This window comes from Cryptotermes secundus, unplaced genomic scaffold (genome assembly GCF_002891405.2).
Source record: "Cryptotermes secundus unplaced genomic scaffold, Csec_1.0 scaffold142, whole genome shotgun sequence".
NCBI classification, from domain to species: domain Eukaryota; kingdom Metazoa; phylum Arthropoda; class Insecta; order Blattodea; family Kalotermitidae; genus Cryptotermes; species Cryptotermes secundus.
The window spans coordinates 1,055,892-1,069,789 of NW_019743148.1; the positions used below are offsets into that span (position 1 = coordinate 1,055,892).

The 13,898-nt window shown below is 40.5% G+C and overlaps 1 protein-coding gene across 1 annotated transcript in view; it reads left to right on the forward strand.

The window, feature by feature from the left end:
* Window positions 1–13,898, forward strand: part of LOC111873748 (PHD and RING finger domain-containing protein 1) — a gene marked incomplete in the record, with an annotated part of 54,081 nt that overhangs the window by 32,331 nt on the left and 7,852 nt on the right. The window contains 2 exon segments of the mRNA XM_033755189.1: window positions 274–6,179; window positions 8,551–8,648. Of these exon segments, the coding sequence (XP_033611080.1) occupies window positions 274–6,179; window positions 8,551–8,648 (6,004 nt within the window).

Here is a 13,898-nt window from a genome sequence, read left to right on the forward strand (position 1 = left end):
AACAAACTCTCTTCACTCACTCCTCTCTAACTAAAATCACTGACTCCTAACTTGCTGTGCTTCTAACATCTTGGCTTGGACCACGTATAAAACACCACTTCCCATTGTTGTACTCTGTTGTTGCCATGGAAACATGCTTGTTTGTGGAGCAAGAACTGTTGTATAGTTGCTTATTTCACAGTTGTTGCTTAGCAGCGGGTCTGCATGCCACAGTATTCTGCAATTTAATTTATAAAATATTGTTTATTAATATTTTTCTTATTAATTTTTCAGATCTGATCATGAAATTGATGGCAGTTTTGGTGGAAATGTGTCTTTCGTGGCACGTCCTCGTACATCAAGTACCCGTGCAGCAAGAAATATTATCAGTAGGAAGCAGGTATTTCCATCAGCAAACCATTCAGTTTCTGCCATCCATTCAACAAGTGGCAACCTGGCGGCTGTCCCTATGGACAGTGTGTCAGATAGAGCATCTTCTGACCTTATTGGCAGCATACTGAACAGTCAAGCAGTGTGGCATTCCAAGAAGTCTGTGGTTACTATCAATCGTGATGGAAGTCTGCATATTAAAAGTGATGGGAAAAGTGGGGCTTCTAAAAGGAACACAGAAAACAGTGGTTTAAATAACATTCGTGGTGTGAGTAGAACTGAGGAAGGTTTGACTGTACGAACAGATGACAGACTATCACAGATCAGTGGTGGTGATGCAGTGGTGAATGTTAGTGAAGCTTCTGCTACTTCTGGACATATTACCCAGGCACCAATGTATCCTGGTCGCAGTGGAAGTGGCAGTGCCAGACCACCCACTGGTGGTAATTTTCAGCAATTTGGAGGTAATAGGTACAGTAGTAACCCCTCTTACCATGGTTATCAGAGTGGTCGTGGGTATTCAAACTTTCTTCCGCCATCAAGTTTCGACTCTCGTGGAGCACGGGCAGGATATGCAAACTATTTGAACAGTGGACCCCCGCTACCGTTCAGGAGTACTCCGCTCAGGTTTCGCGTGTCCCCAAGGTATCCTATCCGCAGGCCACTAATGCCCCCAGTCAGACCACAAATTCACCAACAGCAGATACAGCAAATACCTCCAAGTAATGTGGAAGAGTTCCATCCTGAACATGATAGCTCTGAAAATCAGAAACTTCACACAAGGCCAGAAGATGAAGACGAGATAGATATATATAGTGATATTGAAGTTGGGGGTGGATCTGGTAGTGGAGGGCGAGGGGGTGGAGGATCAGAACCTGATGATGGTGATAGAAGTGTGGAACTGGGTTATGAAGCCTTGCCTCCTCCTCCTATACCTCCAGCGATGCTCATGGGGATGGGTGGGGATCCAATGAGTGACGAAGAACCAGGCAGTGATAGTGAACTCGTGATAGATGACAACATTGCACCGTCTTCTCCTCCTGACAGCTCAGATCGATATGATCCAGAAGAAGCTACTGGTAAACCAGAAATACCAGAATCTGAGAAGTATGATCCTGCAGAACCATCAAATGACACTGATGAAGAGGAAGAGGCTGCCAAAGCCATTATCCCTACTCTTCCTCCTCCCCCTCTGCCTCCTCTTCCTGACACTTGTGCTGCAGCGAGTAGCTCCCATCTCATTGCTCATTCCTCATCCAATTCCAGTGCAAGCTACTTGCGTTCCCCAACCTATGGAGATAGTTCTGTGTTGGGGTCTGATGCGAAACTCACTGTTGACAGTGTCTCACAAGCTGTGCAAGAAGTTTTGAAAGATCGTCTCACAGAAGTCTCTTCCATTGTAAGTAGGGAATTGGGGGCTATTGCTGATGAGCCTTCAGAAAGACATTCATCAGTAGATGATGATGAGGAAGGTGAAGAGTGCCCAAATTTTTCTATTTACTCGGCAGCAAGCATGGATATAGCTAGAAGGGCTGGAGAAGATGACGACATTCCTGTTCCCAAGGTCAGTATGGATTCTGAAAGGGCTGAGGATGCAAGAACTGATAGTGATGATGAGGCAGAAGATAAGAATTGCCTACAAGATGTTGAAGATGAGAATAGTAATCTCAGCAATGGTGAAGAATTGACTAGTCATCAGAGAGACTCTGACAGTTCTGCCCATAAAAGGAAAGGTCCCAAAACTGCTGCAGGACAAGAAGCTGAACTGCCTGATAATCCTGAAATCGTTGATATGGATGAGGAAAATGAGAACTGGAAAGTACATAAAGTGGCTGATAAGATTCAAGAACCAGAAGCTATAGTAGGAATTAAAAAATTAAGCTTAGTAGAAGAGATCTTTGGATCAGATGATAATGACAGTCTTATTGGAGGAGCAACATCTGCAGTTTCAGCAGCTACTGTGGACAATGTTCCTCAGACCTCTGTGACTCCACTGGGTTTGGAGGGCCTCGATACAGAGACCATATCAGAAACGGAAGAAGCTATCAACTTTGAAGATGACCTAAGTCAGGAAGATGGTTTCTTGACTGCAGAAGAAGATGGTGAAATTCCTTGTGTCAAAAAGAAAAAGAAGAAGAAAAATCGCAAGCCTTCTCTTGGAGGCAGTGCTGGTGACGAAGGTACATCAGCAAAAGATCACACTCCACAGGATGTAATAGATTATGAAGAAGGTGAGATTGTTGATGACAGGCCAAAACTGCATGAAGCAGTAAAGAAGGATAAAAGGATATCAGAAAAGAAAGAAAAATTGAAGTATGACAAGGACATTCAAAAGAACGCTGATGAGAATTTTGATATAACTGCTAAGACCAAAGTAGTAATTTCAGAAGAAGAGAAGAAAAAGAAGAAGAAAAAGTCTGTTGCTGACAAGATCAGAACATCAAAAGAGAGGGCAATACTGAGCAGTAGTGAAAATAAAGATAAAGTCAAGGAGAAATCCAGTAAAGGAGATGATGCAAGTATAGCTTGGAAAAAGTTATCAAAAAGTTCCAAAGAAAGAAATTATCGTGATGCAAAGTCAAAACCTGATTCCGAACCTTCAAAAGGAAAAGAGGTGGGTAAAAAGAAGGATGCTGCAGGTAAGGATGGTGCTGGTAAGAAGGAGAAGAAGAAGAAAGAGAAACGCAAAGACATGGAAAGATATGATGTCCGTAAAATTGTTACTGATAAAAAGCGAAAACGCAGAGATGCGTTTGGTCGTGATTTATCCAGAGAACGATCATATACAAAATCTCGATCTAGGTCACGTGGAAGATCATATGACAGGTCCAGAGGAAGGTCAAGATCACTATCCAGGTCCAGAGTAACTCGATCTAAAGGAAGGTCACCACTGAAGTCAAGAATTAGATCACGCAGTAGGTCCAGGCTCAGGTCAAGAAGTAGATCTCGAATTAGATCAAGAAGTCGATCCAAGACTAGGTCAAAAGTGAAATCCAAGGATAGATTGCGGAAAAGTAGATCTAAAGAGAAACAGCGTTCAAGAGTTAGTAGAAGTAGGAGCAGGGGCAGGAGGACTCGATCCAGGAGTCAGAGCAGATCAAGAAATAGGTCACGTCTAAGATCACGAAGTAGGTCCCCTGTACGATCCAGAGATAGAAGAGACCGAAGCCGCGACCGGAGAGATTCACAAAGATGTAGGTATCGAGACAGAAGATCCTGGTCTCATTCATGGACTCCATCTTGGTCACGATCTCGTTCACTCTCCTGTTCGTCATATTCCCAATCTCACACTCCATCTCCTAGGCGCTTTAATCGCTCCTATACCCATTCTTTCTCACGGTCATGGTCACGAGAACGAAGTGAAAGAATTTCTGTTATTGAGAAAAAATCAGGAGCAATTTCAAAAACCGCCAAGAAATTAACTGTGATTGTTCCTAACACTAAGGATGATTCAGAGAGACATAGAAAGAAAGAGAAAAAGAAAAAGGAATCAAAGAAAAATAAGGAATTAGTTACTGCTGTAGAAAAGAGGAAGAAGAGAAAGGAAAAATCTCCTGCTCCTTCAAAAGAAGTGTTCACGTCAGGAGATAATATTTTGGTTAGTGTAAACTTCAAATCCAATAAAAGTGCTGGTAGCAAAGATGTGTCAGCTACCAGTGCTGCTGTTGCAGTAGCAGCTAAGGATCCATCAAAAAGGAAACAACATGATGGTTCCTTTGAAATGGACAGAGAATCAGCAAAGAAACTTAGGAAAGATAAAGGTAACAAAGAAAAATCTTCACCACGTCAAAAAAATGGTGGTATTGGTGGTGATAAAGCCACAGTTCGTTCTGGGGAGAAGAAATCCAAAAAGGGTGCACAGAAAGCTGGAAATAAAGCGTCAAGAGTAGCAGCCCTCATTAACAAGAAACCTGTTGCTATTATAGACCTAGACCAGTCACCCTTTCATGAGCAAACACCATCCCCAACAGATCTCATAGTTTTGAGTGACAGTGAGGAAGAAGGCATGGCTAAGGAGAGCGTCAGAGAAGAACTGGATGATTCATTGAATAGCCATAGAACTATGAGGCCAAGCAGTTCCAGCCCAAAGTCTTCTTCAAAACAAGGTGTTAGTACTGCTCCAAGTAGTACAATAGCGCGTACCCCCGAATCTCAATCACCACCAATGAATGCAGTTGGTAGCTACCTTGTAACTAGCACAGGGCCCAAAACTCCACCTGAGCCACAAATCAAGTTCTCAATTGCAGCGAAACCACAGCTACGATCTATTAACAATCCTTTGAGAGAAGATGAAGAGGACATGTTGGCTGAAGAGGCTGGGCTTGATGATTTAGAAGAAAGGATAGAGGAGGAGTTGGATAGGGGGCTTGACAGGGGATTGGGGGAGATGCTTCATAAAGGTCCAAACACACCCCCCGAACCACGTGGTCCAACAACCCCATGTTCTCCACCCACTTCTCCTGATGCATATGATCCATTTGATCCTACAAAATCTGGGACACCATCTCCAGTGGGGGCTTGTGCCAGCATGGATGGCCCTCCCAGTCCTGTCCATACACCCACAGAACAGATGATACAACACAGTGTAATAGATCAGGAATCTCCTGTGGTTAGTGATTTAGAAGATCTAGCCAGTAAGTCTTTGGAAGCTAGGGTGACAACCCCAACAATGGTCTCTGCAGAAGATGTAGCAGATCAGTCAAGTCAGTCTCCAGAAAGATCGAAGATGTCTGTGCGAGGTGATACAACTGTGGCAAGCTCACCTTCCATAGTACCTGAAACGACATCTTTGCCTCCTCCAGTATCAAGCGATAATGAAATTTCTCAGCCCTGTGAAATGGCTGAAGGATCAGAGAAGTCAAAACAGATATCAATGACTTTGCCTCCTCCAGGAGCATCAATTACGTTAATTGATCCTAACACTGCTCAGTCACCAGAACATAGTATTCCAGTAGTAATAACTTCACAGCAACAAAATATACAGGGAACTCCAGTGAAACCCCAGCTTTTTCCCACCACAAATGTGAAGCAGGTAACTCCACAGCAACCCATAACTTCCACGCCAACACATTCTGCAGCTCCTGCTCCAGTATTTCCAACTCTTACACCAGCTAATTTAGCAAGTATTCTGTGTACACCACCACCATCAACCTTACCTCTAAGTCGAATGACTTTGTTTAACCCTCCTACCATGACAGTTCCCCAACTGATGGTACATCATCATCCACAGCAGCAACAACAACAGCAACAGCAGACTCCACAACAGCATCATCTTATTGGTTCACCAATTATTGTGCAGCAGAGGCCAATACCTAGCATTGCAAGAACTACACCTGAAAAACTGGTTCCTCCATCTGCAAAGCTTCCTCCAGTCAGAGCAACAACAGTGCAGAATGGGGAGCAGCAGACACAGGTTTCACAAAAACAGCCTCAAGATACAACAACAGACGTAGTAGACATGGACCTTGAGTCGCCATATTCACCTGGATCCAGTGAAGGAGATGATCTGTTTGATCCACCAACAGATATGAAATCAAGTGGTACAGCCACGTCATTTACTGCCATGGGTAATCGAACAGTGCCACAGACTGCTAAGAACTTAAATAAATTCCCACCACCACTTGCAGCAATGCTCCATAAATCTCCTAGTAAGCCTCCTGCCAATCAAGACAAATTTGATTCTATATTTGGTCTTTCACCTCTGCGTGCCGGCAAAACGGCTCCTGCCCGAACACCTGGACGAACCACTTCCAAGGCTCATCATGTTAAGGGTAGCAAAGCGAAACTAGGAAAGCATGACAAGAGCAAAAGTGAGTACAGTATCCTTTTTCCCCCTTATCTTTAATTTATGTGGCAGTTTATATAATTAACTTACCAATGTCTGGGTACATGGATCCTGTGCACCTGAAAAGATTTTGCAGGTGAAGGTGGTACTCAACAATATGTGATCAAGTGGTCTGTGAAATCAGGTACACTGTTAAATAAATTATGAGTGTGCAAACACTGATTTTTGAAACACTCCCTGTTACAAAGTGTACAGTCACTGTATATCCTTACTCAGATATCTTAGAAACCATATATTCAGCTCAAAACTTTATTTATTTTGTATAGTTTATTCAGCTTCGATGGTGGTCATTCTGTGTAGTGTTGAATGGTGGGATGATTGATGAACAAGATTTTAAAGGTGTAATCCATATTGGAATACACACAGTTTTCATATGTTTTCTTTGCATCTTTGGATTCAGAATTCTCCAGCCATTACATCAGATTTATGAACATGTTAATGTTATTAAGTAAGTAGTAAAGACAACACCACACGCTGTGGAGGAAGCACACAAACCAGGGGCATATGGCAGTCATAACTGAAAAGTAGGCTACGAACGTGAGGGGCAAGCTGCCGAAACAAAACACCCTGGACAGGAATGCATTTATGAACAATGGACGACACCCCATGTGAGGTGAAATAAAATGGACCAAAATAACGTGGGTATAATAGAAACTTTAAAGGATTTTATCTGGTTTTACCTTGAAAAGAGAACTACAGCATGTGATTTTAACATGGACTAAGACTGTAGCAGTTTTAACATAATTGAATAAAATATTTGTAACATATCAAGACACCTGAAGATGGCTGTTTGGGGCTGAAACATGTAGTGTCAACGTGTATAATGTTAAATTAAAATTAAGTAGTGAATAAACGAGTGTTCCAATAATGACGGACGATAAATACATGGATGTTAAGTTAAACAATTGCAACAGGATGTTGAAATACAGAGTTATTAAGTATAATTTATTTACTTTCAGGGACATTCGGTTTGTTACATATAACATGAAAAATTTGTACCATCACCATGTTTGTAATTGCTGCCTAGGAAGTATTAATGCAGAAGTTAATAGGCATGTGTATGATCTCTCTCCATATCAAATTTAACATCCCATAAAGTGGTCAATGGACGTGGTGCATGTTAAATGCAGCCCCTGTTGAGATCAGGCTTCACACTCAGAAACTTTGGCAGGGATAAGGGTTTGTCTTAGTTGGGCCTTTACCCTGCACCTAATATGATAAAGCAGTACCAAGTCACCAATTTGGAGAAAAGACCAAGCCAAGCAAACTTATGACCCTTCCCACTAGCTTACTTTCAGTTTCAATCCAGGCCGCAGGTCAGTTTGGTCCTGTGTTACCTCAGATCCTGCTGATGGGGGCAGGGATCGTCCCTGAAATGTTGTACTTGTTAACCAACTTACATGGCTGATGGCCCAAGATTTAATTATCAGCCAACGTAAAAGCCTCATATTATTTGCTGTAATTCACATGTTTTCCAGAATCAGCTCTTCAGCACGATGAATGTTCACAGTTGTTAGCTAAACATGAGCATGTGATTGGTTAGTTACTTCTTCACAGCGTTCAGGGAAGTTGTTGCATCAGTCATACCCATTGGTACATGGTTAGGGTTTCTTTTCCATACTGTGGTCTTGGCCTATCTAGATCTTCAGCTAATTTCTTTCTCTAGAAATTTAATGACATTGGTGTTCTACTCTCAGAGTGACAGGTTCTGACGAAATCTTGTACTGCCTCTAATGTGCAGACTTGGAGGGCATGGTCACGTGTGTAGACATAGAATACTTCTTCCACCATATACCTCAAAGAGAGTTGTTTCCTTGTTCTGGTGTGACATTTGTAGAAAAAGACTGAAGTGCAGGTCAACATTGAAACACACATATTTATAGGTTCTCTGTAGTCAGAGGGAAATGTTCAAAGGAAGGCAGGCATCGTAAATTTTTTCTATAACTTGCTTACTGTTGTTCCTGTCAGTGCAATACAGTAGTTCAGTTTTGGTACGAATACTTGAATTTAAGAATTCATGGTTGTACGTAGGGCCAATAGAATGTACAGTGTGATCTACTCATATAATTAATAACAAAATAGCGAGTCCATATGCTGTTTTAAAAAATGTAGTGTTGTGATCTGTATTACAAAAGGTTCCTGGTAGCACAGAAATCCTTTATATAAGCCCTATAACACTGTAAGTGGCTGTTTTGTTCGAAAGTACAGTGACTCCACGAATTTGAGTCTCATTTTGAAGATTGCATGATGAATCTCCACTGCTAGAAATATGTTTCAGTTTAATGATAGTAATATTGCATATGTCTTAGTAATTTGCTTTTTTTCTTTATTTTTAGGCAGCAAAAAAGAAATTTCAATTAAGATGGATGAAGACCAACTACAAATTTTAGATGATTTGCCCAGCTCTGCGGTAGAATTGCAGGTGAAGGACAAGGTATATAAATATTGGGGCATGCTTTTCTTTTCTTGCACACCTTTTTCTGCCAACCCCACATCTTTTTAGTCATCCAAGAATAGTAAAATGCAGTTGTTTTGATCGTAGTAATTTCCTCTTAGGGTCCATAAATTATTAATTTATTTAGCTTGAATTTCAGAGTTGCTGTCATTTAAATTTTTATGCAAACTGTGAAATGTTCGGTATTAATGTTTTACTTACAATCAGTTTTTTTAAATTGACTGAAGTTAGTGACTGACATGACATTAACAAAGAATTGGAAAATCTTGTCAGTTTGTGTTAAAAAGACAGGCATCATCTGAACAAAGGTAAACCTTATATTATTTTTAATCTTCTGTTTGTTGTTGATATAATTGTGTGAAACAGCAGTGTTAGAGCTGTACTAAATTGGTGTTTGGCTTCCATTGTGATGAGAGCTAATATACATTTGGAGCTAGGCATGTGAAATCATATAGAATTTAAATTATAAGCGTACCTGTGTATTTTATATTGCCATGTGTAGGTGGGTTAACCGCCATGGGGATCCATTGCGCTGACCATGCAACACCCTCTGTCTGCAAAAGTTGGCATTAACTTCGCCGACAAGCAGCAGTTGCACAGTCGGTATAGTTTGCTTGCGGACTACAGGCCACAGAGTCCATTCATTCATTCATTCATTCATTCTTGTGTAGGGGTGTGCGTATGACTTATAGATGGATTTTGGATTGGATGATTGGATTTATTGACACCTTATCCACTCCTCTTGGAACTGCAGGCAATTACAGCGCTATCACTATTCCCACATTTTACAGGTCACTGTTACACACACTAGTGCCCTCAGTCTGTTACACTCTCCACTCGTCTTTTCCTGGCAACGGATTCATAACAATCTCACTGTAACTTCAAATCACGCATGAAATCTTCTTTGCAAAGCCTAATTCCTTTCCTGCCATTATTCTGTATCACCTTTGACTGCCAACTCTCAATTCTCTGCTGCAGCTGCCAACTCCGGAACTTGACTCAATTCTCCTCAGCTAAACTTTTCATTATAACCTCTTTACATGGACTGAACAGAAAACACCATTTCCAACAACCCCTGTTGTCGTGTGTTTACTGATCTGTTGCTTAGAAACAAGTTCTTCTTTTGTATGCATATTCATTGCCATGGAAATGCATTGTATACGAATATATATTGAAGGAAAGTAGGCACCATGAGCTCTTCCAAGAACGTCTTGTATGGTTGTATGCCTATAAATTGGGAGGACATTTTAGTTTACAGTCTGGTGGCCAGATATGGAATTTAAGTGATATATCTATATCTGTAAACGAAGATAATCTTTCTAAAAGGAAGGTGTTAACATAGGTATGTTTGCCATGTTTCCTTGCTTCATATGTCCAGTTTCTAGAGATGCTGGATGGTATACATGCTGTACATGGATTGTGCATGGCATCAGAACTGGTCCCACACCCCCCTCTGAAAGAAGTAATGAAATTTTGATGGCCAATCAGTATAACACCTTGGCTATGGGCTCAACACGTGAGGCCTGCCCAGCCTCCTATCGAGTAGGTACCAGGAGCTGTTTTCCCTTTGGGGAAGGTTGTTAAAGCGGTTGGGGAGTGAAGCTGACTACTCACCTTTCATCATCATCAGTAATCTGTCGGACGACAGGTCCACAGTCTCTTCCAAAACAAATCCTCCACTTAATGCAATCTAGAGCTTTCTCCTTCAAATGACAGTATCCTCTTCTGTCCCCAAGGTCATCCAGCATCTTCTTACGTCTTCTTCCTCATCATCTTGTCACTTCTATCCCCCCCTCTGTCTTTCCTTCAATAACTTCTTTTAGAAGGCAGTTTCTGCGTAAAACATGACCAATCCATTTAGCCTTCCGTTTTCTTATTTCGTGTAGGATATTCCTCTGCTCACTGACTGTAATTAACACTTCTTCATTTCTTACATAATCGGTCCAACTGATCTTCTCCATCCTTCTCCAACACCACATTTCGAAACTTTCCAGATGTTTCTGATCTACTGCCCTAAGTGTCCATGTTTCAGCCCCATACAGAGCTATGCTCCAAATGTAGCATTTCACTAGTTTCTTCCTCAAATTTAAGTCCAATTTGCTGGTAAAAAGATTCTTCTTCTTGCTAAATGCAGCTTTTGCCATGGCAATCCTGGATTTAATTTCACAAGTANCTATCTAGTACAAAGTGTAAAATGCTGGTGGAGCTGTATTTCCACTTTTTATATGTTTTCATACTGTGGTACTTCACTAAACAGGGGTGTAACTTCTTTACTTTTTGCAGAATACAGTTTACATACATACTGACTCCTGGCATATGTTCAAAATTGTTTTATTCTAAGAACTCTGAAATTTTCATTTTAATATTAGCAAGAATTTGTATGTGTCAAGAGTTCTGTTTATTGCATGTACGAGTAAATTGAATATTGATTTTTCAAATAGTAACACAGTGCCTTTTATTTGGGTAATATAAAGCTGTATGTTAAAAAGATTTTACTTCATAATGTGTCAGTAACTTTATAACTGAGCAGACAAACAGTGCTGGAAGAAAAGAGGCCCATCGCTGTTGAGATATCAGTGTAGTTTTGATGGAGATTATGGTTGTCTGGAATGTAATGCCTCATTGTCTGATAGGTCATTGTCAGAATTTCAGAGGAACCTGCTGCCTGACGTCAGAATAGAAAAAGCTGGTATGGATACAGGGAGAAGGAGCAGTAGGGCCCAGAATGAACCATAAGGAGTAAAGTAACCAGTGGAAAGAATATTTGACTCTTTATAAAGGGTCATTTTCAAAAATAATTTACAGAATAGCATTTACATTTGATACAAGCAAAGTATGTTTATTTAGCCACATATTTCATTATTATTTACTTGGTTTTAATGGCATTTTGGCATCTGTTGTTATTCAGCATTCCAGAATCAAATATTTGAACATACTGTACTTGCTAAAAGGAAAAGGAAGCATGTAAATGTAAGGGAAAAGTCATATCGTACATGAAAAAGGAAGATAGTATAAAATATTTTGCCTGATGTGAACTTTTTGATGTAATTATTTTGAAATAAATTGTATAAATTGTATCCTCCCTCCCCTTATATTGACTTCAACAAAAATGCAGTTTTGCAGAATTATTTTCAAGGCAGTTTTCCTCACCTTTCTCTCCCTCCCTTGCTTAATGTTTTCAGTCACAGTTACACTGTTTAACGTGGAAGACAATTTGCTCTCTATATATGCACCTTTCTCCAGTTTTACTGAAGCTTTGGTTAAGGGTTTTGTTCAGATGAATGAAACGCTTAAATTTTTATGCCAGTACCAGTTGCTTTGCATGTGACTAATAAGCTTTCTATGTCTGAAATGTCTACAGCTTGAAGTATATGTAGGCATAATCTGTGGTACTATTTATCTGTGTTTTTATGATCACTGATCTCACAGTTATGTTGATAGTTCTTTCTCTGTGAGATTTAAGACTGTCGTAGTGGTGAATATTAAGGTCACAGTCTTCTGGAATGTGATGCTTTGTAGTTTGATAAATAGGTACCAGTCCTTGTACCCTGAAGATAGAGCAGGTTCCTCCAAAGTGTTCATACATATGTATACTACCACAGTGAATAAGTTCGTGGAATGGCCACAAAGCATTGTTGCAGTGCACTACAGCAGATAGGTTGAGGCATGATATGATGCCCTGTCAGTTCACCTCTTGTCACAGCAAGAGGCAGTTGTGTTCAAAGAGTGTAAGTAGAACTGCGACCTCTATTGTGAACTGCAGTTAAATGCAAGTGGCATAAATAAAAAATGTGGCAGTTTGAACAACGGGCAAACATCAAGTTCTGCCAAAAACTAGGCAAATCCCCTAGCGAAACATTTGGCATAGGAAGAACTGGCTGTTGCTACACGACAACGCCCCTACACATCGCTCTGTTCTTGTCCAAGGGGAACTGACAAGGCACCAGGTCACCTTTTTGCCATACCCTCCATACTCACCTGATCTCGCACCATGCGATTTCTTACTCTTTCACCACTTGAAAGCAAAGCTACGTGGTTGTAGATTTCAGTCGTCCGAGGAGGTGGTCATTGCCACAAGAGACACCGTACGGGAATTTCATGCCAATATGTTTCAGCAATGTTTTTGGCAGCTATATCAACGTTGGCAGACTTTCATAGCGGCCAATGACAACTATTTTGAGGGCCGATGTGGATCTGTATAAGTGTATGTGAATACCTTGTAATATGATGTGATAAAACCACATTCCACGAACTTAATGACTCTACCATATGTATGTATATCACACTACACAGGGTCACTTCCCAGAATGACTTAATTTTAGAAGTTGTTCTTTCTGTTTCATAACATCTCTAGTAAATAGTTCTATCTTCTGTGATATAGTGAAATGTACAACTGTGCTTGCTGCCTGCTTTATGCTGTTTTCTTATTTGGTTCACTATTCAACCCTGAAGATGGAGACATTATTTTCCTTCACTGTGTTAGGCAACTTTTGTCAGACTTCACAGTGTTGTAACTCAGAAGATAGAACTCTTCATAGTGCCACTGCTGTGAGAACCTCAAATCCAACATCTGTATTGTTTATACCATTATCATAAAATTCATACAGATTTAAAAAATGGTACACGTAACTGTTGGAAGAGGCTTTGAGAATCCATGACAAAGAATTTGTGGGCCCCTGATTGAGAAACCTGTCATAGTGTTTTATTCATGCCAAAAATGAAATCTCTCCATTACCCCTCTCCTCTCTTATCTTCTTTTCTTTTTCCTTCTTCCATCTCCACATTCATGCATTATCTCCAGAAACTTTTACTTAATTCTTCTACTTCTGCGAGAGTTCGGAATACATAGATACATTGTCTTCTGCATAAACTGTATGGAGTTTGTTAAGCACTCTTTTCTCACTAAGTGTTGTGTGCAGAGTTCACATGTTAGAATGAATACACAAGCAATTATCCATAATATCTGTTATTGTTATGCAATATTTATGTTCCCCACTATTCGATTGAGTTCTTAGACATAATTATTTCAGCTTTTTCACATGGGACATGTCACATTACATGCAAGAAAGTACATACAGTGTATTGTCAATTTAACGGACTCACTGGGGGGGGGGATGTCTAATGTTGCCGAATGTTTGTGTTCCTCACAAACGCTTGTGACAGATGCTCCAAATTCTAATTTTTCAGTCAATTCTAACTTTTGTTTTACACTTCAGTTTGTCCCCCCCC